This window comes from Sorex fumeus, unplaced genomic scaffold (assembly GCF_029834395.1).
Source record: "Sorex fumeus unplaced genomic scaffold, SorFum_2.1 ptg000233l, whole genome shotgun sequence".
Classification (NCBI taxonomy): domain Eukaryota; kingdom Metazoa; phylum Chordata; class Mammalia; order Eulipotyphla; family Soricidae; genus Sorex; species Sorex fumeus.
The window spans coordinates 2,324,123-2,350,611 of record NW_026606290.1 but is presented as its reverse complement, the minus strand read 5'-3'; the positions used below and the strand labels follow the sequence as shown (position 1 = coordinate 2,350,611).

At 57.0% G+C, this 26,489-nt stretch overlaps 2 protein-coding genes across 2 annotated transcripts in view; one reads left to right on the top strand and one right to left on the bottom strand.

Annotated features, from left to right (window-relative positions):
* SWI5 (SWI5 homologous recombination repair protein) overlaps positions 1–26,489 on the bottom strand; it is an 80,884-nt gene that overhangs the window by 46,113 nt on the left and 8,282 nt on the right. The gene's annotated exons all lie outside the window — the stretch shown is intronic.
* Positions 46–8,304, top strand: TRUB2 (TruB pseudouridine synthase family member 2). The gene is made up of 8 exons (XM_056108812.1): positions 46–208; positions 659–793; positions 3,058–3,132; positions 4,275–4,336; positions 5,065–5,146; positions 6,066–6,138; positions 6,369–6,505; positions 7,320–8,304. The coding sequence occupies exons 1-8, from the start codon at positions 100–102 to the stop codon at positions 7,688–7,690; spliced, it is 1,044 nt and encodes a 347-aa protein (XP_055964787.1). The 5' UTR covers positions 46–99; the 3' UTR covers positions 7,691–8,304.

Genomic DNA, 26,489 nt, shown 5'->3' with positions numbered 1-26,489 from the left:
GGCGCCCTTGTTTTCGGATGCCGCGGGGGGGCGGGGCCGTACGGCACTTCCGCTCAGGTCCGTTTGTTGTCCCTTGCCCCTACGTCGTGGGCCTCAGGAATGGGGTCCGCCAGCCTGGCCAGGCTGCACGGGCTCTTCGCGGCCTACAAACCCCCCGGGTTGAAATGGGAGCACCTGCGGGATACCGTGGAGCTGCAGCTTCTGAAGGGTGAGCGCCTGGAACCTCTGAAAAGGTCCTGCCAAACGAGCCACGTGACTGGGTGGCCTGGGACGTGCACGTTCCGCTCTGTGCTCAGCAGCCTTTGCAACACGCTTTCCCGAAAAAAACTTCAGCTGTCCTGTTAGGTTCTTAGGTGATAGAGGCGGGATTTGAATCCAGGTCCCTTCTGCCTTCCGCCTTTGGTCCTTCCTTTCCTGCTTTTTCCCTGTGTCGGCGATGAAACCCAGGGCTCTTGCATGCAAGCCCTGCGCTTTCTTGCTGAGCCCGTCCCGCGCCTTGCCGGCGTGTGTTTCCTAGCTGCTGTCACTGTTTCCTTCGCGGCAGGCTTGCTTCTGGCTCCAGCCTTTGTAGACGCCCCCAGGTCTTCCCCCCCCCCCCCCCCTCGGCCTGGCGTTCTGCCAGAATGGACCAGACTCTTCTTTCCTTGTCTGTGCTCAGGTCTCAACGCAGGGGCCCCTCCGCCTGTCGCCCAACAGCGTGTGCGCTTCCTGCTGGGTCCCGTGGAGGGCAGCGAGAAGAAGGAGCTGACCCTCACAGCCACCAGTGTGCCCTCTCTAACCAACCACCCGCTGGGTAAGGCTCGTGTCAAGGTGGGGGGACAGATAGGAAATCCTGAGCAACACTAGGTGTGACCCCCCCCCCAGAACATGCGCCCTGGCACGGCAGTATAGGGGGTAGGGTATTTGTCTTGCATGCAGCTGAAAAGGGTTCTCTATGGTCCCCTGAGCACTGCCAGAAGTGATCCCTGAGCACCACAAGATGTGGCCCCAAAGCCACAACAGCAAAATAAGTTTCAGTAATTATAAATGATTTTAGAACACCGGGGCTAGAGCAATAGCACAGCGGTAGGGCGTTTGCCTTGTGGGTAGCCAGCCTGGCCAAGTCGGGTTCGATTCCTTCGACCCGCTCGGAGAGCCCGGCAAGCTACTGAGAGTATCTCGCCCGCACGGCAGAGCCTGGCAAGCTCCCTGTGACGTATTCAATACGCCAAACACAGTAACAACAAGTCTCAAAATGGAGACCTTAATAGGCCTGCTCGAGCAAATCGATGAACAACGGGAGGACAGTGTTTGTGTTTGTTTGTTTGTTTAAAACACTCACCTTTCTATTCACAAATATATCGAAAAGAAGGTCAAGCATTTTTTTCTTGGGGTCTGAGAGCTGAGGCCTTGCTGACTCAGGGTCCGTGTCTGGCATGCATCTGGTCCCCGGAGCCAGGATTTATCCCTGAGCATGATGTGATCCCAAAAATAATTCCCCCTAAAAAAGATCTCAGGTGGAAAACACCAGGTTCTAATGTTTTTAACCACACATTGAGAAAAAAATAGGTAGGTGCAGTTCTACATATAAACACTAAGAGAATAAATGAGGGGCTAGAACATTCATTTTCTCAGACCATAATAGCCATGGCATGTAGGCTGCTTTTTTATTTATTTATTGCTTTTTGGGTCACACCCAGTGATGCACAGGGGTTACTCCTGGCTCTACACTTAGGAATTACCCCTGGCGGTGCTCAGGGGACCATATGGGATGCTGAGAATTGAACCTAGGTCAGCCGCATGCAAGGCAAACGCCCTCCCTGCTGTGCTATCGCCCCAGCCAAAGCTAATCTTTTAAAAGGAGGAAAATTAGGGTCTGGAGAGCTTGCACAAGGTTTAAGACGCTCACCTTGCATGTGGCCTGATCCCTGGAAGTGCCTAGCATCCCCTGAGCCCTGCCAGGAGTGATCCCTGAGCACAGAGCCAGGAGTAAACCCTGAGCGCTGTCAGATTGGCCTCTTCATCCAAAAAGCAATTTCCAGAGATGACACAGTGAACTATGTTAAAATTCAGGAACTGTGGAAGAAGGAGGATAGTTCCCCAAAAAGAAGGAAAGTTGTGCCCTAGAGCAAGGCACAGGCCGCAGGAGAGACAGCAGAGAAGAGATGATGCAGGAGTTGGGGTGTGGGTGACCCCAGTAGGGAGCTCCCCAAGCTGCTTTTAAAGCTGTTTTTTTGTTTGTTTGTTTTTGTTTTTGCCTCGCAGTGGTGCTTCTGAGGCCCAGGGACACTTCCTGTAGTTGTCATCCAATCTATGCAGGGTTCAGTGCATGCACCCAAGGATGCAGTTCCGCAAGGGTTATAGGGCCCCCTCAGCAGTGCTGGTAACCTCCAGGGCCACACCCATGGAACTCAGCTGGGATTCGAAACCAGGGTCTAGGGTGTACCAGAAAAGCACCTTAACCCCTGTCTCACTCTCCAGCCCGGGGTGCTGGCTTTAAAGCATTTCCCCCCAGAATTGCATCTGCGTGATCTGAGGGGCATTGCTAGGGGTGTCACAGACAAGGAATTTAGTCTTTTTTGTGTTTATTGGTTTGGTTTTGTTTGGGGGCCACACCCAAAAGGCTTATTCCTGGTTCTGTGCTTGGGGATCACTCCTGTTGGCCTCGGGGAACCATATCTGGTGCCAGGAATCGAACCCAGGTCAGACGCTGCAAGGCAAGCACCCTGCCCGATGCACGATTGCTTCCACTCCAGGACTTTTAGTCTTGGGGCTTTCTTTGTCCCCCTCATTCCTGACGGCCGTCTATCTTCAGCCAGGTTTTGAGCCGGTGGCAGGGAACCCCATTTTCACAGTAGATCTCGTCTCTTGGAACACTTCTGGGGGTGTCAGGACATCAGTAAGAGGTGGTGGGTGGGTGGTGGGAGCCCCTTGGCAGTACACGGGCCCCCCCGCCCCCGACTACCGCCATAGTCTGGGTGACCCATTCCATGGTGGGGATCCCCAAGAGTGTGCATTACCCCCAGCCCAGAGCCACCCCCTGGTGGGGTTTAGGGCAGAAACTGTCTCTCTCCACAGTCTGTGGACCAGCCTTCACCAGCCTGAAGATTGGCGTGGGGCACCGGCTGGACCCGCAGGCTTCGGGGGTGCTTGGTAGGTGTGGGACCACCTGGGGTTGCAGTGGGCGGGGGTCAATCGGGACCAGCAGGAGCCAACTGGACATCCACACAGTTAATGTCCCTGGCTCCTCTCCCTGCCCCTGGTCTGGTCAGTGGGAGGTGACTGGCTGGTGGAAGGGGGCGTCATCAGCCCCCACCTTAACCAGGGGGGTGTTTCATGTGTGCTGCGAAGCCTCTAGCACCCGTGTTCGCCTTCACAGCCTTTTTGGGGGTTTGGGGGGGTACTGTTGGTTTCCATTTGGGGCCACACCTGGTCGCACTGGGGGTGACTCCTAGCTCTGCAGGGGGATCTCCAAGCCGTGGGTGACTCCTAGCTCTGCAGGGGGATCTCCAAGCCGCGTCAAGGATGGTGTGTGGGCATCCCACATGCAAAGTCGCCCCCGACCCTTCACAGCTGACCCTTTGCACCCGGCCCTTTGCACCCGGCCTTGGCTCCTTACCTTTTGCTCTCAGCCCTTTGTGCTCACCCTTTGTGCTCGGCCCTTGTGTCCAGTCTTTGCCGCCCCTCCAGGCCTACTGCGTTGGCCTCCCGGATACGGGGCTTGAGGCTCTGGGGCACCGAGTCGTGTTTGGGAATACCCCCCTCTGCGCCCGCTTACATATGGGCTCACCCCATCCCACACATTCGGGAACCTGGGTGTCACCTGGGGTCCCGACGCCCTGGATCCTGAGCCATCCTGTCCCCAGCTCGGGCGGTGACCAGGTCCCCTCATCCATCAGTGGTGGCGCCTCTCCCTTGTCTTGCTCCCTGGAAGCCCCTTTCCGGCGTGATGGGTGTCGGCCAGGGCCGTGCTCCTTAACCGGGCCTTTCTTTGGTGTCCATGGGGGTTGTCTGGTTTGTTTGGGACCCACGGCAGGGCTCCCCCCAGCCTGGTGGCCCTGTGCCCTGTGCCCTGTCCCCCTGCCCCCCGCCTCCTGCTGTGCTGTGCTGCCGGCGCCTGGGAGCTGGCCCTGTGCCAGCCCGTTGCCCCTTTCCTCTGCAGGATACCCCAAGGGCCAAGTGCTGCCAGGGCCCCTGAGGGGCGGGCATCTGTGCAAGCGGCTGCAGGGGTGCCACGGAGGAGCCCCCCCTTCTCCACCGCTCGAACCCGTGTGACCTGAGTCTGTCCCTTCCAGTGCTCGGCGTGGGACGCGGATGCAGGCTCCTCACTGACCTGTACGATGCTCACGTCACCAGGGTAGGGCTGGGGGCTCCCTGCTTCTCCCCGGCCCCTTCCCCGGGAGCTCTGCCCGCATGGCCCCCTGGGGTCCACACCCTCTCCACACACAGCGCCCCCACATCACTCGGCCGGGGCAGGTTTTGTCCTTGTGGCGCCTCAGCCCTGCCCTCGGCCTTGAGTGGGCAGTGCGCTGCTGGCCTCAGGCTCTGCCCCAGCTGGGTTGTGACCTCTCCTCTCCCCAAACAGGGGGGTCCCAGTTCAGAGTCGGGTCCCCGGAAGCCCACGACTGTGGCCTTGAGCGCGTGTTCTGCAGCCAGACCACCCGTGTGACTCGGGCTGTGTCAGCTGTCCCTTTGCGGAGCACTGCCCCCACCCACCCCAACCAAAGAAAACACGAGAATATAGGGGCTCAAGCGATAGCACAGCGGCCAGGGCGTTTGCCTTGCATGCGGCCAACCCAGGTTCGATTCCCAGCATCCCATATCGTCCCCTGAGCACTGCCAGGAGTAATTCCTGAGGGCATGAGCCAGGAGTAACCCCTGAGCATCATCGGGTGTGACCCAAAAAGCAAAAAAGAAAAAAAGAGAGCATAAGAATCCCGACACAAGCAGTGGGCACTGCGGCTTGGGGAGCTGTGTCCTTCACTGGGGGTGCCAGGCCGAGCTCCCCGCGGGGGGACCCGCCGCCCCCGCTTCCAGCCCACCTCCCTCCTATGCCCCAACTTGGCCCTGCCCCTCCCCCCTCAGGACTACACTGTCCGCGGCGTCCTGGGCAAGGCCACCGACGACTTCAGTGAGGACGGGAGGCTACTGGAGCGGACGACGTACGGTGAGCACGGGCCGGGGCCTGGGCTCCTCCCCAAGGGGGCCGCAGGGCTCCAGCTCGGGCTAGCCAGGGGTCCATTGGATCCCCCTTCTGCCTCTCCGGCATGATCTGTATCTTTGCTGCCCCCAAGGCAGCTCCTCCGGCCTCACCCATGACCTGGGTGGGCGCTCAGTAGTGACCAGCTAAAGACTTCGTGGTGCATCGCTGCCAGCTCCCCGCATAGCAGAAACGGCCTGAACTTGGCCCCGTGGGCACCCAGAGCACAGGCGGGGAGGGTGAAGGGGGGCAGGAGTCTGGGGGATGGGGGATGGGGAAGGAGGAGTGAATGGGAGGCAGGCGGAGGGGGAATCAGATGAGGATGGATGATGGGAGGAGTGGGGCATGGGGAGGATGGAGAGCAGATGCACAGATGGATGGATGGACAGGCGGACTGGTGGAAGACGGAGGGATGAGGGGCTGGAGCGATAGCACAGCGGGGAGGGCGTTTGCCTTGCACGCGGCCGGCTTGGGTTTGATTCCCAGCATCCCATATGGTCCCCTGAGCACCGCCAGGAGTAACTCCTGAGTGCAGAGCCAGGAGTAACCCCTGTGCATTGCCGGGTGTGACTCAAAAGAAAAAAGATCCAGGGCTCAGCCGAGCGGCAGCACAGCAGGGAAAGCATTTGCCTGGCACTTGGCTGACCCAGTCTCCATCCCCGGCACCCCACAGGGTCCCCAGCCCTACCGGAGTGATCCCGGAGAGCAGAGCCAGGAGTAATGCCTGAGCATCACCAGATGTGGCCCCCCCCAAAAAAAAACAAAAAGACTTAGGGGGCTCTCAGGGAGGGCTAGGGCTGGTTGGGCGGAGCAGGGCTTGCCCCATCAGCGTGTCTCTGTGCTGACTAGCTCCCCCTCACTGTGACCTGCCCCCCACCTTTTCCAGACCACGTGACCAGAGAGAAGCTGGACCGAATCCTGGCCATGGTCCAAGGCTCCCACCAGAAAGCGCTGGTGATGTAAGTGGGTCTCCTGCGGGTGCCCACAGTGCTCCTGAGTCCTGGGCTGTCTGGGGGAGGAGATGATGCCTGAGGGGAAACACGGGGGGTGGGGTGTTGTGCACACCGGGCAGAGCCCAGGGGGGCCGGAGGCCCAAGGAGAAGGCTGGCAGGGAGGCTGTGGGTGCTGGAGGCCCTAGGAGCTTCCGGCTGGACTTCAGCGCCTCCCCGCCCCCCCTCCCCACCCCCAGGTACTCCAACCTGGACCTGCAGACGCAGGAGGCCTACGAGATGGCCGTGCGGGGCCTCATCCGGCCCCTGTCCCCATCCCCGATGCTGGTGACTGGCATCCGCTGCCTCCACTTCGCGCCCCCCGAGTTCCTCTTAGGTACGTGGCCCCGGGGCCTGGAGCAGTAGGGCGGGACCCCGGGTTTGGGGAGTCTTGGGTGGCGCAGCCCTGGCCGACACTGGCCTGGGTCAGCCCCACCGCCATGGCCAGCACCCCAGGCCCCTCCCGAGCACCAGAGCTTAGCAGACATCCTGCCCGGCCTCCCGCTGCCCAGTGCTCCACGCCTCGGGCCCTGACCCTACTCCTGTGCCTGCCGCCAGTGCTTGTTCAACCCCCAGCCCTAGGTCCAGTCCCCAAGCACAGCCAGGTGTGGCCACAATCTCCACTCTGGGAGAAAAAAAAAAAACAGGGATGGGAGAGATAATACAATGGGCCCCGGATCCGGGATTCAGCCCTGAGCATACCTAGTGTCGCCCAGGTGTCTCCTGCCCTCACAGCAAACAGGAAACCAGCCACAGGCTTCCCGGTGCAGCTACGTGGCACTGACTTCCGGCTGTGTCTTTTCTTTTCTTTTCTTTTCTTTTTTTTCCTGCATTTTGGGTCATACCCGGAGATGCTCAGGGCTTACTCCTGGCTCTGCACTCAGGAATCACTCCTGGCGGTGCTCGGGGGACCACAGGGGATGCTGGGAATCGAACCCGGGTCGGCTGCGTGCAAGGCCAATGCCCTCCCCGCTCTGCTTTCGCTCCAGCCCCTCTGTGTCTTTTCTGCTCCCCCCTTTTTGCTTCCTTCCCTGTCTTCCCCGTCGTGGGCGGCGCCTCCCCTTTTGCACTGAGCCCGGCTCTCCTGCAGGATGGGGTGGGGGGGGGCTCTGTGTCCCAGCCTCCGGGCCCCTGACGGCGTGTCCCCGCAGAGGTGCAGTGCATGCATGAGACGCAGAAGGAGCTGCGACGCCTGGTGCACGAGGTGGGCCTGGAGCTGAAGAGCAGCGCCGTGTGCTCGCAGGTACGGCGCACGCGCGACGGCTGCTTCACACTGGCCCAGGCCCTCCCGCGCGGCCGATGGGACCTGCACAGCGTCCAGAAGGCCATCGAGGATGCTGCTCCCCGGGTGGCCACACAGCTTGAGAGCCTGAGGCCCGAGTTGGGCACCCAGCAGCCTCCCCCTGGTCTGGACGGGCCCAGGACCCCACAGGGCACCGAGACGAGAAGGTTCCAGAGCCAGAACTGTGCCGAAAGTGAGAAGAGGCGGCGACGCTCTCCTGCCCGGGACAGGAAGCTCTGAAGGCTGGATCGCAGGTTTCACACGCAAGTCGAAAAAATGCTCCAGGACCCCAGTGATAGCACCACGTGGAGGGCGTTGGCCTTGCACACGGCTGACCCGGGTTCAATCCCTGGCATCCCAGGGTCCTCTGAGCCTGCCAAGAGTGATTCCCTGAGCACGGAGCCAGGAGTCCATCCTGAGCACTGCTGGGTGTGACCCCAAAATCCAAACCAAACTCTGCGACTCGGGCCAGGGAGGTTGGCTCCGTGATGGACTGAGCGTGTGCCTTGCACAGCCTCTGGGTTCGACTCCTCGCACTGCAAATTTGACATCAGTCTCCACAGCCGTGAAGATGGACAGAGGCACAGGCCCAAGAGGAAACTTCCTGGGCCGCCGAGAGCTGAGGGCTGTCGGGGGCCTAGGACTGCCTGCACATGGCCGGGAAAAGATGGCCAAGAAGCAGAAACAGCTCAGAATCACACGTTTATGGAGCAGAGGAAACCAGGTGTCCAGCAGCCAGGCTGGCCGCTAATGACACAATGGGGTGGCTCCCCCGGGGCCCCTGGGGGTGGTGATAAAATGATAACACCAGTGTTAGCAAACCAGGTATCTGCGGTGTTGAAAAGTATAAAGGTGACTACTACTTTTTATTGGTTTGTTTTGGTTTGTTTTTTGAGACCACACCTGGCAGAGCTCTGCGCCGACACCTGGCTCTGTGCTCAGCAGTTGCCGGTGGTGAGCTTGGGGACCACATGGGTGCCAGGGATTGAGCCCGGGTTCTCTGCGGAAGGCAAGCCTTCTGCACACGGTACTATTTCTCCGCCCCAACCTCAACCCCGGCACTTTTTTTTTTTTTTATGTAGGAGTACTGCTGTTTATTCAGCCACTGATTAGCTGATTGCATTGGGCATGAACGCCACCTTACTTTTTTTTTTTTATAATTTTATTTATTGAGTCACCTTGAGAGCAGTTACAAAGCTTTTGGGTCTAAGTCTCAGTCATACAATGAAACACCCGTCCCTTCACCAGTGCCCGTTCTCCACCCCCAACAACCCCAGTATATCCCCATCCCACACCCTCCCCCTACCTGTGGGGCAGATGATTTCCACATTACTCTCTCTCTACTTTGATCACATTCAATATTTCGACACCAGACCCACCATTATTATTTGAGATTTTACCCCAACACTCAGATCTGCTGAAAAGGCAACTGTAGACAATTTGTGTTCTATTGCTGGTTATGAATAACATATGATGTTGTGTGGCTGCAGTAGGGCCATGTGGTTTTGAAATTCTGAAATTTTAACACTTAAATCTGGAAGGATTTCTGCCAAAAGCCACTGGGTTTCGAGATTTGCTCCTGAGTCTCTGGGATCATGGCCATTGAGCACCTTGAACAGGAGCCAGAGAGGCCATTTGTGGGCGATGACTTGGGGTCTTGTTGGGGTGGGGAGGACAGGCCTGGCTCCACCCCCATCCTGTGAGGCCCAACAAGTTTCGTTACTGTGGACCCAAGCCTGACTGTCCAATGGCCTCTGGAAGATGATGGCCACCGAGCCGCCAAGGAGGAGCAGGTGGAGGGACAACACCCTTCCCCCCTGGGGTGGCCCGGCAACAGTAACGTACTGCGTGGTTCGGATGCATTTCTGCCAAAAGCCACTGGGTTTTGAGATTTGTTTCTGAGTCTCTTGGATCAAGGCCGTTAAGCAGCTTGATCAGGAACCAGAGAGGCCGTTCCTGGGCGATGACTTGGGGTCTCGTTGGGGTGGGGAGGACAGGCCTGGCTCCATCCCCATCCCACGAGGCCCAACAAGTTTCGTCACTGCAGGCCCAAGCCTGACTGTCCAATGGCCTCTGGAGGATGATGGCCACAGAGCCATCAAGAGGGCGCAGGCGGAGTGACAACACCCTTTCCTCCCTGGGGTGGCCCGGCGACAGTAACGTACTGTGGGGTCCGGACGCACTTCTGCCAAAAGCCACTGGGTTTCGAGGTTTGTTTCTGAGTCTCTGGGATCATGGCCATTAAGCAGCTTGATCAGGAGCCAGAGAGGCCATTCGTGGGCGATGACTTGGGGTCTCATTGGGGTGGGGAGGACAGGCCCGGCTTCCCCCCATCCCACAAGGCCCTGCGTGTCTTGTCACTGGGGGCCCAAACCTGACTGTCCAGTGGCCTCTGAAGGATGGCGGCCACTGGGCCGCCAGGGGGAACAGGCAAGGCATGAAACCTATTCCCACCTGGAATGTCCCCGCACTGTTAACCTACTACAGGAACTGATCGCATTTCTGCCAAAAGCCGCTGGGTTTCGAGATTTGTTTCTGAGTCTCTGGGATCATGGCCATTAAGCAGTTCAATCAGGAACCAGAGAGGCCATGCCTCCAGTTATATAGCTGAGCTGGAGGTGGTTTGTGGGTGTGTTTCCCACATACCTAACTTTTGGCCGTTTACTTTCTTGGTAAACTTTGCCCCAAGTTTTTGGAGTCTGGCCAAAGGCACAGCAGCAATTTTGGGGTATCTGGAAGTCCAAAGGCGCCATCAGGCTGCTGATGCACTCGCCTCACAGGTACAGATTGACCTGCTGGCGGCACCATACCCCCAACTTTTTTTTTTTAATGTAGGAGTACTGCTATTTATTCAGCCACTGATTAGCTGATTGAATTGGGCATGAATTCCACCTTACTTTTTTTTTTCATTTTTTATAATTTTATTTATTGAATCACCGTGAGAGCAGTTACAAAGCTTTTGGGTTTAAATCTCGAAAGTACACCCCCGTGGCACTTTTTAGGAGTAACTTGATCATCATTTTCACAATTCTTCAGACCCTGCCCTGTGAACTGGCAGTTTGCTTTCTGGGGCTCTTCCAGCTCCAACGGCAGAATGTTCTAGATGCATGACTGTTCGTAACCGCCCCATAATGGTAGCACATTGGAATTGTGCCTCCGTCCACTCAGGAACCGGTCAGTTAAGTGCTGCAGACCTGGTGGCTCTGTTCGAACACCCCAAAGATGATGGGAGCAGGGCTGGGGCAGGCCCCCCGGAGAGCACGAGTCTCTGGCAGCCCCTCAGCCCTGTGCCCGAGTGATTGAAGAGCTCAGCGGTGGTGACGCTTTTCAGCCATTCTGTGGAGTTTTGTTCTCCGCTCTGGAAGCTGGCGCCCTGTAGACCATTTGCCGGGGGTGAGGCAGGGTCACACTGGGCGATGCTCAGGTGTTATTCCTGGCAGCGTTCTGGAGACCATACAGGATGCTGGGGATCAAACCCGGGTGTGTCCTCCCCGCCGGACCTTCAGTGTCTGCACCCAGCGATGCTCAGGGGTTACTCCTGGCTCATGCACTCAGGTATCACTCCTGGTGGTGCTCGGGGGAACCATATGGGATGCTGGGGATTGAACCCGGGTCAGCCGCGTGCAAGGCAAACGCCCTCCTTGCTGTGCTATCACTCCAGCCCCTGCCCTGTAGACACTTTATTATTATTATTATTATTATTATTATTATTATTGTTATTGAATCGCCGTGAGTTACGAAGCTTCCGTGGTTGAGTTTCAGTCCTACAATGATCAGATACCCCTCCCTCCACCAGTGCCCATTTCCCACCGCCAATGTCCCCAGAGTCCCTCCCACCCCCCACCCCCCAGCCCTGGAGACACTTGTCCTTGTTTCTGTCCTTTTCCTTTTGGTAGTGTTGGGGTGGAAGCCAGGGCCCCCTCCCCCAACCCTGTGACTGCTCTCCTCTAGTGGCAGGCTGCACCTGGCTATGCTCAGAGACGGGTCCTAGCATTGCTCAGGGGACCCTGTGGGTGCCGGGGTTTGAGGAGTGAGCCTGGGTCAACTGCATGCAGGGAAACACCTCACCCTACAGGGATATTTTTTAAATTTTTTTAAAATTTTTATTAGCGAAACACTATAAGATACAGTTGTAGACTTACAAATTTTTGTGCTCGGGTTTCAGTTATACAATGATCGAGTACCCATCCCTTCACCAGTGCCCATTCTCCACCACCACTGATCCCAGTATCCCTCCCACCCTCCATCCCCCCCATCCCACCCTTCCTCTGTGGCAGGGCAACTCCCTTTTGTTCTCTCCCTCCTTTTGGGTGCTATGGTTTGCAAGAGAGGCATTGAGTGGCAGTCATGTTCGGTCTATAGTCTACTTTCAGCATGCGTCTCCCATCCTGGAAGGCTCTTCCCAACACCCTTTACTTGGTGCTCCCTTCTCTATATCTGAGCTGCCTTTGTAGAGACTTTATTTAGCTAGGATGTCTTAATCTTTGTGTTATTTTTTTTTGGGGGGGCGTTGTCGGGTTGCCCATACCTAGTGGTGCCATACCTGGAGCACCACCAGCAGTACCACGGACACAGCTGGGGCCAGCCTTGTGCAAAGACGAGTGCTACATAACCACCGTATTCCCTCTGGCCCCGGGCAGAATGCTTTAGCGCCTCTGTGTCCGTTTGGTTTCTGGGCCTACCTCGTGGTGCTCGGGGCTTAACTCCTGGCTCTGTGCTCAGGTTCACTCATGGCAGTGCAGTGGCAGAACCACACAAAGCAAACGCCTTCTCCCCTGCACCCACTCTCTGGCCCCGCCGGCAGTTTCTCTAAGCCTCTGTCCACATGTGGCTTTCCCAGGAGCGCTCGCCCAGAACGCAGGCCGAAAGGAGAGGCGTGGGCTGCACTGGACCCCCCGCTTGGACCCTGCAGGACGGCTCTGCTTGGCTCCCGTCCCCGCTGGTGCCCTGGGAGAGGACCCTCTCCCCTCCTGGCCACTCACTGCCCCCCTCTCCCGCCTTCATGGTCCTGCAGTCTCCTGCGGGCCGCGAGCCCTGGAAAGCTTGGCTCTCGCCAGGAGCACTGGACAGCCATGGCCCAAGCTGGTGCCAGGACAGATGGCAGCTCAGAGCCTGGCGCGCCATCCCTGATCCCTGTGTCTCTCCTTTGGTGGCTCCAAGACGGGCTGTGGCATGAGTGTGAAGCACTGGTTCTGTCCCCAGCTCTGCCCAAATGCAGCAGAGCAGGCCCGCGATGCCCGCCCGCTTGCCATAGCCAGGCTGGTCGCAGGGAGAGTGCTGGTGGTGCCTCTCTGTCGGCACACCTCAGCGGGTGTCAGCAAGGCAGGAAAGCCTGCACGGGGAAGGCGGGGAGGGGACCCGGTGTGATGAGCTCAGATTGACACCTCTGGCATCTCTCCCGCCCGCCTGGAGTCCCGTGGGGCTCCCTTCCAAAATTCCGGATCCCAGGGCCTCTGAGCCACCAAAGGCGTCCGAGGCTGGCATCTAAGCCCGTGCCAGCCCACGCGGGTCTGCACAGCAGCCGGCCCTGCTCCAAGGGGGTGCGGAATTCACTCTGGGCTCGAAGGATCAGTGGCTAATCGGTTCGTTCCAGGTAACCTGTATCGGCCTGGCTTCCCCGGGGGGAATAAGGGAGCAGTGTGAATGGGAGTTCCCGGCGCCTTGGGGAAGGTGCCTCCTTCCGGTACCTTCCACCTGGGGACTTCTGTTGTGTTTGTTGGGGGTCACAGGGTTTCCTTCTGGCTCTGCGCTCAGGGATCACCCCTCGCGGCGCTGGGGATGGAACCTGGATTCGGCACACGAACCCCGTGCTTAGCTTGCAGTGCTCTCTCCAGCCTCTGGAGCACAGACTTTGCATGTGGGAGCCCCAAGTTCAGTCCCTGGCACCACTGATGCCCTCAAGCCTCCTCCCCAACCCTGGGAGTGACTCCGGATCTCTAGCCAGGATAGCCCCTAAATACCCCAGAGTGCCACCCCAAGCCCGGCGACACATTCCCTGCGAGCGTTGAGTCCAGCATCACGTGCCAGCACCGCCAAGACTGGTCTCCGTCCAGGTTGCGCCACAGCTCAGTCTGGGGGTGCGGGGGTGAGCCCCCGCAGCCAGGTGTGTGGCACCTGTCCATCACCACAACAAAAGGAAGGGAGGGGCCATCAGCGGAAGCCTCCTCGTAAAGTCTTAAGAAACAAAACCCAAAGGCGCCTCTCAAAGAGATCATTGAGAATCCAGCTCCAGGGCCCTGATCATTGCCAGCCTGTCCCCAGGGTGTGGGAGGGGTGGGGGGAATTTGGACTTGGCTTTAAGGAGCAATGCCTCAGAGTCCTATTAGAAGGGTAGGGGTGCCCTAACAGGAGACCCAGACCAGGCGCCTTACTGCAGTCAGAAAGGAGCCCACTGGGGACTGGAGCAATAGGACAGCTGCCAACCTGGGTTCAATCCCCAGGAACCCTTATGGTCCCCCGAGACCACCAGGAGTGATTCCTGAGTGCAGAGCCAGGAGTAAGCCATGAGAATTGCTGAATGTGGCCCAAAAAAGCAAAAAAAAAAAAAAAAAAAAGAGGGGGCTGGAGTGACAGTACAGAGGGTAGGGCGTTTGCCTTGCATGCAGTTGACCGGGGTTCCATTCCCAGCATTCCATATAGTGCCCTGAGCACCGCCAGGGGTAATTCCTGAGTGCAGAGCCAGGAGTAACCCCTGTGCATCGCCGGAAAGGGAAGGAAGGAAAGAAGGAAGGAAGGAAGGAAGGAAGGAAGGACGTTTGTTCACCTGATTCCACCAGGCCTGCCCTACCCCAGATTGTATTTGTTTGCTTATTTATTTATTTTTAATGGAATCACTGTGAGATACAAAGTTACAAAGCTGTTCAAAGTCGGGTTTCAGTCATACAGTGTTCCTACACCCATCCCTTCACCAGTGCACATTTCCCACCACCAATGTTCCCAGTTTCCCTCCCGCCACCCTCTCCCCAGCCTTTCAATATAGGTACTGAGGGTTTATCATGTTTGTTCCTTTACCTCCTTTCAGCTCACGGTTCTTCCCCAGTGTGATCATTTCAGCTATCTTTGTCATGGTGGTCCCTTCTCCATCCCAGCTGCCTTCTCCGCCCAACACTAGAGGCAGGCGTCCGCCGTGGGCCAATCAATCCCCCCGGTCCTTGTTTTTACTGTCCTTGGGTATTGGTCTCATAGTATGTTTTGGGGACTGATTTTAAATCTTCATTTCCTGGGGTCGGAGTGATAGCACAGCAGATAGGGCATTTGCCTTGCAAGCGGCCAACCCAGGTTCGAATCCCAGCATCCTATATGGTCCCCTGAGCACCGCCAGAAGTTAACTCCTGAATGTAGAGCCAGGAGTATCCCCTGAGCATTGCTGGATGTGACCCAAAAAAAAAGCAAAAAAAAAAAAAAATCTTCTTTTCCTTTGCCCAATGCCTTCCCAGTGATGGCCTCCTACCAAGTGTTCCTGTCACTGGCTTAACACCTGGATCTGAGCCCACAGGACATGTCTTGGGTTTTGTTTCCGGACAGGGCACACTGCCAGTGCCAGAGGAAGTGGCTGAGGGCCCTGGGGAGTCCGCTGTGGGGTTTGACTCCCAGCCTGCCCTGGCCTCTGGCTTAGCTGCGCCAGTGGCCTGCGTGGGTTAGTGCCAACTTCTTCCCCAGCCCACGTGGGGCCACGGCCTCCATCTGCCTCTGCTTTGCTGCTGTCCGTGGCGTGGGCTGAGCTCACTGAGCCTCCTCTGCTCTGAGCAGAGGGGCTTGGTCAGGGTTCGCACCTTGGGACGTCAAGGGTTTCCACATTATGAAGATTTGTTCTGCAACTGAGGCATCCAAGAGGGCGAATGGCCATGGCCGCCAAGCGAGGACACTGTGCCTCGGGAGCAAGGCTGCGTCCTGCAGAGGTGGTGGCCCCGAGCCCTTGTCCCCTCGCTGGAGTTGCGGCTACCTTTGTGGGGGTGCGATGCTAACCTAGTAGCAGGCAGGCGAGCGCTCGGTAAACACCCGCCAGTTGTGACCAGGTGATGTGGCGAGAACTACAGTTGGGCCCGAGAACTGCAGCTGTGCCCCAACCCTGGTCCTGGGCACAGAGGTTCACCCCTTAGCCCGGGCCTCATGCGCTTCCCAGACATGGCCAGAGGGATGCTGTGAACGCCTGTCTGGGACCTAAAACTCTCGATGCTGCTGCAGTGATAAAAATGAAAGCCGTGTCTTCCTCTGTCCCCAGTCCCTGAAGCTAAAGTGGAGGGGAGAGCCAGGGGCGTGAGGAGCAGGGCCTCACCCGGGGCTCCCACACGCAGGGTCCATCCCTGCGCTCTGGACTCTCCTTACCTCACTGGCAAGGTCCAGCACTGCTGGGCAGGCAGGAGCCCTGCGTCTGGGAACCTTCCAAGTGACGGTTGTATGTATGTATGTCTGTCTATCTATGTATGTCTATCTATTCCCATGTACACAGTGTAGATATGTTTCTATGTCTATCTATGTGCACAGGTGTGTATGTATGTCCCGTGTGAGTCTGTATATATGTGCATAAGTCTCTCAGTGCATGTCTGTGTGTCTGGATGTGTTTCTATATCCGTGTGCATACGTGTGTCTGTATATTGTGTGTGTAAGCGCCTAGGTGCATCTGTGTGTATCCAGGCGTGTCTGTGTGTACGTGTATGTGTATCTCTGTGTGCCTCTATATGCGTGTCTGCGTGTGTCCTTGCACACCCTTGTGCGCGTGTGGGTCTGTGTCCGTGTGTGTTGAGTGAGTGGATGACCCAGGTGACTCGGTCCCCTCGAGGCCCAGCAGTACAGGGTGTGTCCCTTTCTCCCTCCTTTACCTACAGAAGTGGCTCTTGTCCCCCTCTGGGCATAGTGAGTGCGCCCGCAGGGTGCCCGGACTCGAGGTGCTCTCTAACAAAGGCTCTGCCCTCTCGCCCTGGCTCGTGCCCAGCTGTTGAGCAACCCTCAACTGGAGCAAGTCCCCCGGACCAGGGTGGCAGCCCGCCAGACCCACATTTCTGGACAGACACTGACAGGGCACAACGTTGGTCAGTACGCGGGACTGCCCGAGGGAGGCCGCTCGAGCAGGAACCACTGATGAGAGCAGGAGGAGGCCCAGGGTCTCCCAGGGGACAGTGAACCCCCAGATGCCATGCAGGGGCACTCACTGGCTCGGTCACTGTGGATCTCGGGGCTTCTCCACCCAAGACACGGTGCCATGTGCTCAGGAGGGGCCTCGGGCTCAGTCTATGCCGCTTGGCGAGTCCCTCCTCCCCTCCCTAGGCAGGGTCTTATAATGCTTTTCCTTTCTTTTAAAAAGAATGGGGAGGGGCTGGAGCGATAGCACAGCGGGTAGGGCATTTGCCTTGCACATGGCCGACCCGGGTTCGATTCCCAGCATCTCATATGGTCCCCTGAGCACCGCCAGGAGTAATTCCTGAGTGCAGAGCCAGGAGTAACCCCTGAGCATCGCCAGGTGTGACCCAAAAAGAAAAAAAAAAGAACAGGGAGACAAAGCAATAGTCCAGTGGGTAGGGCATTTGCCCGGTTCAATTCCCGGTATCCCATATGGTCCCCCAAACACCGCCAGGAGTAATTCCTGAGTGCAGAGCATCACTGGGTGTGACCCAAAAAGCAAAAGTTAATAAATAAAATAAAATAAAGCTGGGGTGGGGAGCTGGAGCGATAGTCCAGCAGGTAGGGCATTTGCCCAGTTCAATCCCCCGGCATCCCATAGGGTCCCCCGAGCACTGCCAGGAGTAATTCCTGAGTGCAGAGCCAGGAATAACCCCTGAGCATCACTGAGTGTGACCCAAAAAACAAAATAATAATAATAATAAAATAATTTTTTTTTTGCTTTCTGGGTCACACCTGGCGATGCACAGGGGTTACTCCTGGCTTTGCACTCAGGAGTTACTCCTAGCAGTGCTCAGGGGACCATATGGGATACTGGGAATCGAACCTGGGTCAGCTGCGTGCAAGGCAAACGCCCTACCCACTGTGCTATTTCTCCAGCCCCTAAAATAAAATTTTAAAAAGCTTGGGTGAGAGGCTAAAGCAATAGTCCAGTGGGGAGGGTGTTTGCCTTGCATGCGGCCGACCTGGGTTCAGTTCCCGGCATCCCATATGTTCCCCCCAAGTACCGCCAGGAGTAATTTCTGAGCATTGCTGGGTGTGATCCAAAAAGCAAAATAAATAAATTAAAAAGATTTTAAAAGGGGGTGTGTTGGAGCCCCACACAGCAGTGTTTAGGGGTCTTTCCTGGCTCTGTGCCCCAGGACCTCTCCCAGAGGTGCCGGGGATGGCGTCAGCCGTAAGAAGCCCGTTGGTGCCAGGACCGAAGGCAGCAGAGCAGCAGCCGTGTACCGAGTGTCCGCAGGTGAAGGGCTGAGCTCAGGGCTGAGCTCCCGGGGCAGGTGCTGGGGTCCCTCCCGGGGTTCCGTGACTTTTCCCCACCCAACTGAGAAAAAGTCTTGGCTCCGAGTTCACCCAGGGTTCCTGCAAAAAGTGACAGTTCGCTTCTTCCTTTCCCTCATGGCTGCCTTGCTACTGACTCAGCCACCACGGTGGGGCCAGGTGAGGCCGACCTGAGCCTTCCCTTCCCCACCCGCCTGTGATGTCAGCTCGTCATGTGTCCTGGGTGTCTCTCTGGCTCTGCTGCCATCTCCTCGAGAGAAGGTGCCACTGGGAGAACTGGAGCGATGGTACAGTGGGGAGGGCATTTGCCTTGCACGCAGCCAACCCAGGTTCGAGCCCTGGCATCCAGGTGGTCCTCTGAACCGTAATTCCTGAGTGAAGAGCCAGGAGTAACCTCTGAGCAATGCCAGCTCTGCCCCCCAAACAATAAATAAATAAATAAATAAATAAATAAATAAAAAGACAGTAATTGGGGCTGGAGCGACAGCACAGCAGGGAGGGCGTTTGCCTTGCACGCGGCCAACCCAGGTTCGATCCCCGGCATCCCATATAGTCCTCTGAGCACCGCCAGGAATAATTCCTGAGTGCAAACTCAGGAGTAACCCCTGAGCATAGCCGGGTGTGACCCAAAAATAAAAAATATATATATTAAAAAAAAAAGACGGTAATATTGGGACCCACACTGTCCTGAGATCCTGGGCTGAAACCTGCTCACTCGCTGTCCCTTGTTCTTAGGCCCTGTGTCCAGCCAGCCCTGGGCAGCCTGGTGGCCACAGAGAAGCTGCCCCAGGGGACCCAGAGCAGGTCATTGGCTCCAACCTGGGCCACTCAAGGGCCGCACATTCACCATCCCAGTCACTGCCATCGTGGCCCTGGATGACAGGGCTTTTTGTTGTGTTTGTTTGGTTTTTGGCTTTTTGGGTCATACCCGGCAATGCTCAGGGGCTGCTCCTGGCTCTGCAGTCAGGAATCACTCTTGGTGGTGCTCGGGGTACTATATGGGATGCCAGGGATGGAACCTGGGTCGGCTGCTTGTAAGGCAAATGCCGTCCCCACTGTACTCTTGTTCTGGCCCCGCAGGGCTTGTGATTATGTTCATCTTCCTGCTCCTGATGTGCAAAGGGGGTGGGAGGAAAAACAACATTCTGAGACCTCCAGAGGATCGAACCCTCCAGAAGTCCCAGACCCCCCCAACCTTCCTCTCTGAACATGCCACTGACAAGGCTTAGCTAGGAGTTAGACACGGCAGGAGATGAACTCTCCTGATAATGGCATAGAACAGTCGCCAAAAAGACTACGATGGGGAGCTCAGATAGAGAAGGGAGCACCAAGTCAAGGGTGTTGGGAGGATCCTCCCAGGATGGGAGAAGCATGCTGAAAATAGACTATAGACCGAACATGATTGCCACTCAATGCCTCTTTTGCAGACCACAGCACCCAAAAGGAGAGAGAGAACAAAAGGTTATGCCCTTCCAGAGAGGCAGGGTGGGATGGGGGGATGGGGGGTGGGAGGGATACTGGGATCCGTGGTGGTGAGAAATGGGCACTGGTGGAGAGATGGGTGTTTGATCATTGTATAATTGAAACCCAAGCCAAAAATTTGTAAGTCTACAACTGTACCTCATGGTGTCTCACTAATAAAAATTAAAAAAAAAAAGACTGGTGGGGTGGGCCTGGAGCAATAGCACAGCGGGGAGGGCGTTTACCTTGCACGCAGCCGACCCAGGTTCAATTCCCAGCATCCCATGGGGTCCCCCAAACACCGCCAGGAGTAATTCCTGAATGCAGGGCCAGGAAGAACCCCTGTGCATTGCCGGGTGTGACCCAAAAAGCAAAAAAAAAAAGACTGGGGGGGGCCGCTGGAGCGATAGCACAGCAGGTAGGGCATTTGCTTTGCATGCAGCTGACCCGGGCTCGATTCCCAGCATCCCATATGGTCCCCCAAACACTGCCAGGAGTAATTCCTCAGTGCAGAGCCAGGAATAACCCCTGAGCATCACTGGGTATGACCCAAAAAGTAAAAAAAAAAAAAGAAGACTACAGGGGGCCAGGGAGCTGGATTTTATAAAATCCAGCTCCTGGACGAGACCAGTGCAGTCTCCTGCCCCTGCACCTGGCTGTTCCTCGCCGGGGTCCCTTGGAGGGGAGCGGGTTGAGTTTTCCTCCCCGTCCCGACCAGGGCTCCGGCAGCAGAAGACCTCCAGGACCAGCCACCACCATGCCGAGACCTCTCTCCGCACACATGAAGGTACTGGCAGAGGGACAAAGCCACGCGGGTTCCGGGGCCGAGATCTCCAAGCCTACTCGGATTGGAGTTGAGCATCCTCCACCCAGATCCTCCAAATTCCAGTAGGCGGGGATCACACCCACCACCTGGCTCCCTGGCGCCGTGTAATCCCATCAGCGGCCAAGACTCAGAGACTATAAAATCCAGCTCCCGGAACCACGCGGCCGCAAATGCGGCCGCGCAACATCTTATCAGGACATCTTTTTATGACATCTTATTATCTCATTTCTACTTTGGACAAACTTGCAGGCTATCGAATGTAGCCTGCCCACAGGGTAGAGTCTGGCAAACTCCCCGTGGCGTACCCAATATGCCAAATACCAGTAACAATGATGGGTCTCATTCTCCTAAAGAGCCTTGAATATAATCTCAGGGCTAGGGTGAAAGAGACGTTACTGGGGCCTGCTCGAGGCAATCGACGAATAACAGGATGATGAATGAATGAATGAACAGGGGGCCAGAGGGGTAGGGCAATGGTTAAGGCAGTTGGCTTAGATGTGGCCCAGCTGGATCCAAGCCCCAGCAACCCATATGGCCTTCAAGTCCTGCCAGCTGTGACCCTTTGCTCCACCCTCCCCAAAAAATACTTGTTTCCAGCACAGAGATGAGAAAACCTGGGTGGGGGTGGAGGGTGTTTGTATGCTTTAGTTCACTGGAAAATTAGGTAACTGGAGCCCCGGGTTCATGGGCCGTCACCCCACCCCAGCTGGAATCCTTACTGCTGGCGATGATGAAAGGGGACCCAGCGTGGCCAATCCTGATCTCAGCATCTCGAGACCAGGCCGCTCTGAGTCATGTTTCAGAGATTTGGTCAGGGGACCGGAGCCATAGCACAGCGGGGAGGACCTTTGCCTTGTACATAGCTGACCTGGGTTTCCTCCCTGGCATCCCACTTGGTCCCCTGAGCCCTGCCAGGAGTGATTCCTGTTTGCAGAGCCAGGAGTGAGGCCCTGAGCATCACTGGGTGTGGCCCCAAATCTAACTGAAAGAAGGAAAGTGAAATCAGGATGGGGAAGAGAGTGCAGGGGTGAAAGGGTTGGCTGTGGTCCCCACGAGCAGAGCTGGGTGTAGCACCAGGAATGGCCCAACCCTCCCCCGCCAAATAAACAAATAAAAGGGACAGAGCTCCCATGGACGGTGGGAACTGTACTCAGTGAGGTGAGCCCCCCACCAGGCCAGCAGAGTGTGGCTTTCCAGAGGTGGGCGGCCAGGTTCACAGGATAAGTGCATGCGTGCGGCTGCCCGGGGCCCAGGGGGTGCCTGGGAAGTGGGTGTTTAATGGAAACAGGATGTCGGTTTTGCAAGCAGAGATCACGAGGTGGACGGGGTGAGCACTGCGTGAGCGAGCTTGAGAACTGACCTGATGCCCCTCAGCTGGACTCAGACACGGTTAAAGGCCAAAGCACGGGATGAGGGGTCACTGGCACCAGCTGGACGCTTCCTCGGGCTCTGTCACGGTGACCTCATTTCGTGATCAGTCGCTACGCGTTTGTGACTGATTGCGATAGAGCCTTTTTCTGCTTAGTCTACCCTGAGACCCTGGATCTCAGCCACACTTGGGGTGCAGGGGGGTGCCATGCAGTGATGGGGACCCAACCCAGGACCTCCCACATACTAAGCATGTACCATACTACTGGGTCACAATCCTGGCCCAGGTTTCAAATTTCTTTTCCTTTTTTTTTTTTTAGTTGTTTTAGGGTTTTTGTTTTGTTTTGTGTTTCCGTTTGGGGTTCTTCCTGCTGGCTTTGCACACAGGGATCACTCCCGGCGGGGCTCAGGGGACAGTATGCAGTGCTGAGCATCAAATCCAGGTCAGCCGCATCTAAGCAGACACTTGACCCACTGCACTATCTTTCTGGTCTTAGTGCTAAATTTGGTTTTAAAATGCTCCCCGGATTGAAGAGGGCAGGAAGTGGGCAGAGGAAAAGAAGGAGAGAGCTGGTGCCTGGGTTCTTAAATTTCTGATTTCCCTCCAGCATTGGGATTAGTTTCTCCTAAAATGTTTTAAAATTTGAGGATTAAAATGAAAAGGCTGGAGCCATAGTACAGTGGGTAGGGCGTTTGCCTTGCACACGGCCGACCCGGGTTCGACTCCCAGCATCCCATATAGTCCCCCGAGCACCGCCAGGAGTAATTCCTGAGTGCAGAGCCAGGAGGAACCCCTGAGCATCGCTGGGTGTGACCCAAAAAGCAAAAAACTAAAAAAGTAAAAAATTTAAAAATAAAATGAAAAGTCTTTACATGCGGCTGATCCGGGTTCGATTTCTGGCAACACATATTGTCCCCCAGCTGTGCCAGGAGAGATTCCTGAGCACAGAGTCAGGAATAAGCCCCAAACAGAAACAAGCAAACAAAAAAAGAAGCAGAAAAGGAGGAGACACAGGTTTGATCCCCAGGCACTGAGCCCGCCGTGCCTCCACACACAGCCTGGAGTGACCCTCAAAAGGAAAACGCACTCGGGACCAAATAAAACAAGGAGTTAAAAGAGAGACACAGGCGGGAGGCTTTCATGGGCACCTTTCATGAGAACACGGGTTCGGGGCAATTTGAGTCACAAGGGCACAGCCTAAGGCTGCTGGCTCTGCAAGGCTGGGCTGACTGGGGTCACCAAGGCTGTGTGTGTGTGTGTGTCTGTGTCTCTGTGTGTCTGTGTGTGTATGTGTGTGTCTGTGTCTGTGTGTTCTGTGTGTCTGTGTGTGACTGTGTGTATGTGTCAGTGTGTCTGTGTCTCTGTGTGTCTGTGTCTGTGTGTGTGTCCGTGTGTCTATGTCTTTGTGTCTGTGTGTGTCTGTGTCTCTGTGTGTATCTGTGTGTGTATGTGTCTATGTCTGTGTGTCTGTGTCTGCGTGTGTCTGTCAGTGTGTCTGTGTCTCTGTGTGTGTCTGTGTCTGTGTGTGTGTCTGTGTGTCTACGTCTTTGTGTCTGTGTGTCTGTGTCTCTGTGTATCTGTGTGTGTCTATGTCTGTGTGTCTGTGTCTGTGTGTGTCTGTGTGTCCCTATGTGTTTGTGTGTGTGTCTGTCTCTGTATGTGTGACTGTGTGTGTCTGTCTGTGTCTTTATGTTGTTGTCTCTGTGTGTATCTGTGTGTATGTGTCTGTGTGTCTGTGTCTTTTTGTGTGTCTGTGTCTGTGTGTCTGTATCTGTGTGTCTGTGTGTGGTTGTGTGTGTGTCTGTGTGTGTGTCTGTGTGTGTGTCTCTCTCCCCAGGCTGCTGCTGGGCACTCACAGCGGCTGAGTCCCTGTCCTCCTGGCCAGTGTCCTTGAGAAGCAGTCCACAGTGTGTAGCTGAGTCTGCACACACAGTCAACGCTGCCTGGTGACGCGGCTTTTACTTGGCCTCCTCTGACCTTGGGGTGAACTTAGTCTCCCTCTAGGGGCTGCACTGCCCTGCCCTCACACCCCCGCCCCCACCCGAAGGATCAAGCACAGGCCTCCACATGTGACCCAGGGTCCCCTCCCTGGCCCTGTGTACCCTCCCAGCTGGAATGTGCCACCCCCCACCGTCCCCGTCCTTCATCGCGCGTCTTTTTCAGGTCCCCAGTGCCATGGAACCAACACTCCCCACTGCTCCGGATGGGCTGACGTCAATGGTGCCCTCTGAGCAGTCCGTGCCCCGAGCTGACAACCCACAGCCGTGGGGCCCGAGATCAGACGGGCGTTAAGGCACTGGCCTTCCCTGAGCAGCTGAGGGGCCAGCCCGAGCACAAGACCGGAAATAACCCTTGAGCACTGCTGAGCAGGTCTAAAACAAACAAACAAAAACACCCCCCACAGCCAGGCACCGCCTCATCGGCCACTGGGCCACTTTCTCCCATCCCAGAGCCTCCTCCGTCTCTGGGGCTGGACTTCCCCACCATCCCTGTCCTTCCAGACTTTTCCCCAGGGTTCCCTGGCCCCCCTCCCCAAACCCCTGTCCTTGAGATTCCTTGCTGGGGGATTCCTCCCCGCCTCTACCTTACACCTGTTCCCCCTGTAGGCCACTCCTACCCCCACTTCTCATTCCCAGAAATCAGAACTGCCCTGAGCATCGCCGGGTGTGACCCAAAAAGAAAAAAAAAACTGGAAGTGCCCCCCAACAGTACCTGCAGCTGCTCCGGCCCTGGGTGGTTCTAGCATTCCCAAGGGGGTCAGGCGTCCATTTTGAGAGACACTCACAATGCCTGAAAAAGGCTTATTTTGAAAGGAGGCTTATTTGGGGGTCACACCAGGCATGCTTGGGCTTCCTCTGGGCTCTGCACTCAGGGGTCACTTCTGGTGGGCCCGGGGGGTGGCGTTGTACTAATGTACTGTCCTCCCGTTGTTCATCGATTTGCTCGAGCAGGCCTAGTAACATCTCCATTGTGACACTTGTTACTGTGTTTGGCATTTCGAATATGTCACAGGTAGCATGCCAGGCTTTGCGGTGCAGGTGAGATACTCTTGGTAGCTTGCCGGGCTCTCCAAGAGGGGCGGAGGAATCGAACCTGGGTCGGGTCGGCCAGGTCAGCCGCGTGCAAGGCAAACGCCCTACCCGCTGTGCTATGGCTCCAACCCTTGCAGGAATGAGTGAGCATAACTTTCCAGATCAGCACAACTTCCAAGGGAAGATTCTTCGCTACTCACCTCCCTGCCCTCCCACCAATGACCCCATCAGTCCCTCTTCTCTTTTTTCCTCTTTGTGTGTGTGTGTGTGTGCGCGCGCACACACACACACACGCGCTCGTGTGTTTGGCCACGCCCAACTGTGTTCAAAGCTGACTCCTGGCTCTGTACTCAGGAATCACGCCCGGCAGTGCTCGAGGAACCAGATGGGGTGATGGGGATCAAGCCCAGGTCAGCTGCGAGCGAGGCAAAAAACACCCTCCCCGCTGGCCTGTCGCTCCAGCCCCCTTCTCAACTCTCTTAGAGAGGCCATTCCCAGCAGGGCTTGGGGTCCCTCCTGGGGCGCACCGGGAGCCGCGTGGGGCCGGGCCTGTGCCAGGCTTGCATTCTGCCAGTCAGAGCCCATCCCTGACCCGGGGCCCCTCTCCTCTCGTGCTCAGCCTCCCAGGCCCTTGGCATGAGCAATGCTGCGCACTCAGGCCCCGCTTTAAATTGCAAGGCTCCTGCGTTCCCCGGGGGGCAGGAATATGCACCCATCTGTGCGCTGGCACCTAATGACCTGAGCCTTCTCACCCAGCCTTTGTGTCTCCCGACCCCGGGGAGGCGGCTGGTGACTGTTCACCTATTTTATAGGTGAGGAAACCGGGCCTGTGAGGCCCACGGCTCCGCCCAGCCTCCCACGCCGGCGGAGTTGTCTCTACTGGGCCATGGGGGGAACGCCCACGTCCCCCCATACCCCTCTCCCCTCCCATCAGCTTAGCCATGTACCCCACAGACCCACACATACCGCTTTCCTCTCAGCCCTGCCTTCTGCCTGCTTTATCCTAGGCCAGGGGCAGAGACCATAGAGCGAGGGACCAGGAATTAGTCACGGCCAAGAAGCTCTATCTGGGTGAGCCCGGCAGCTGCAGAGGCGGCAGCGGGTGACTAAGAGACTTGAGCAGCAGGTGGGGGCCTGGCGTGACTGGGGGGGAGGGGGGAGATACTGTCCTCAGGGGCCTCCCTGTGCCCCGGGTCTGCAAGGTTGCCTGCGGTCAGGGCTGGCCTCTGCCCTGCTCTCTCCTCCCCTGGGCCCTGCAGCCTCTCGGGACTCTCCGCAGCCCTGAGTCAGTCAGTCAGAAGAGCCCTAAGACGGCAAAACAGCCACCTCGTCCCCGGCAAACCAGCCGGGCAGGTCTGCTGGTGCCAGGCGGAGGGGTGGGGCCACAGGTGAACCAGGCCACAGCATGAAGGGCATGCACGTGCCAGGGCAGAGAAGCTGGCATCCCGCAGCGGACTCCTGGGGTCCAGAGATGGGGAGAGGGGGGACTTGACCTCCCTAGCTCTGTGCATCTTGGGCTTTGGTGTGTGGGGGCCGCACCCAGTGATGCTCAGGGTGGCTGAGTCCCGGCTTTCGCTCAGGGATCGCTCCTGGTGCGACTCGGGGGACGGAACCCGGTCGGTTCAATCGGGTTTTCTATCCCAGGAGAGATTCCCTGAGGCAGAGCCAGATGTAAGCCTTGAGCAGAGTCAGGCAGGGCCTCAAAACTGAGCGGAACAGGCCCGAGAGGAGGCCCAAAGGGCTGGCAGAGTCAGCCCGGCATCATGGTTCCAAAGCGCTTCCAGGAATGACCCCCAGGGCCCAAGTTGGGAGCCCCCGAGATCTGTGGTCCCAACAACAAAGACCCCAAGTCTCCCCAGAGAGAGACTCCCCAGAGCTGTGAAGTCAGAATTTCTACGGAAGGGGTTGGGATTCAAATCTTTATTGTTTGCGTGTTGGGTCACACCCGGCGAT

Excerpts from the sequence above, each read along its gene's own strand:
- TRUB2 (XM_056108812.1), top strand. The coding sequence starts at position 100 with ATGGGGTCCGCCAGCCTGGCCAGGCTGCACGGGCTCTTCGCGGCCTAC. Across the intron at positions 4,337-5,064 it reads ACGATGCTCACGTCACCAGG|GACTACACTGTCCGCGGCGT; the intron begins GTAGGGCTGGGG and ends CTCCCCCCTCAG. Across the intron at positions 6,139-6,368 it reads CACCAGAAAGCGCTGGTGAT|GTACTCCAACCTGGACCTGC; the intron begins GTAAGTGGGTCT and ends CCCCACCCCCAG.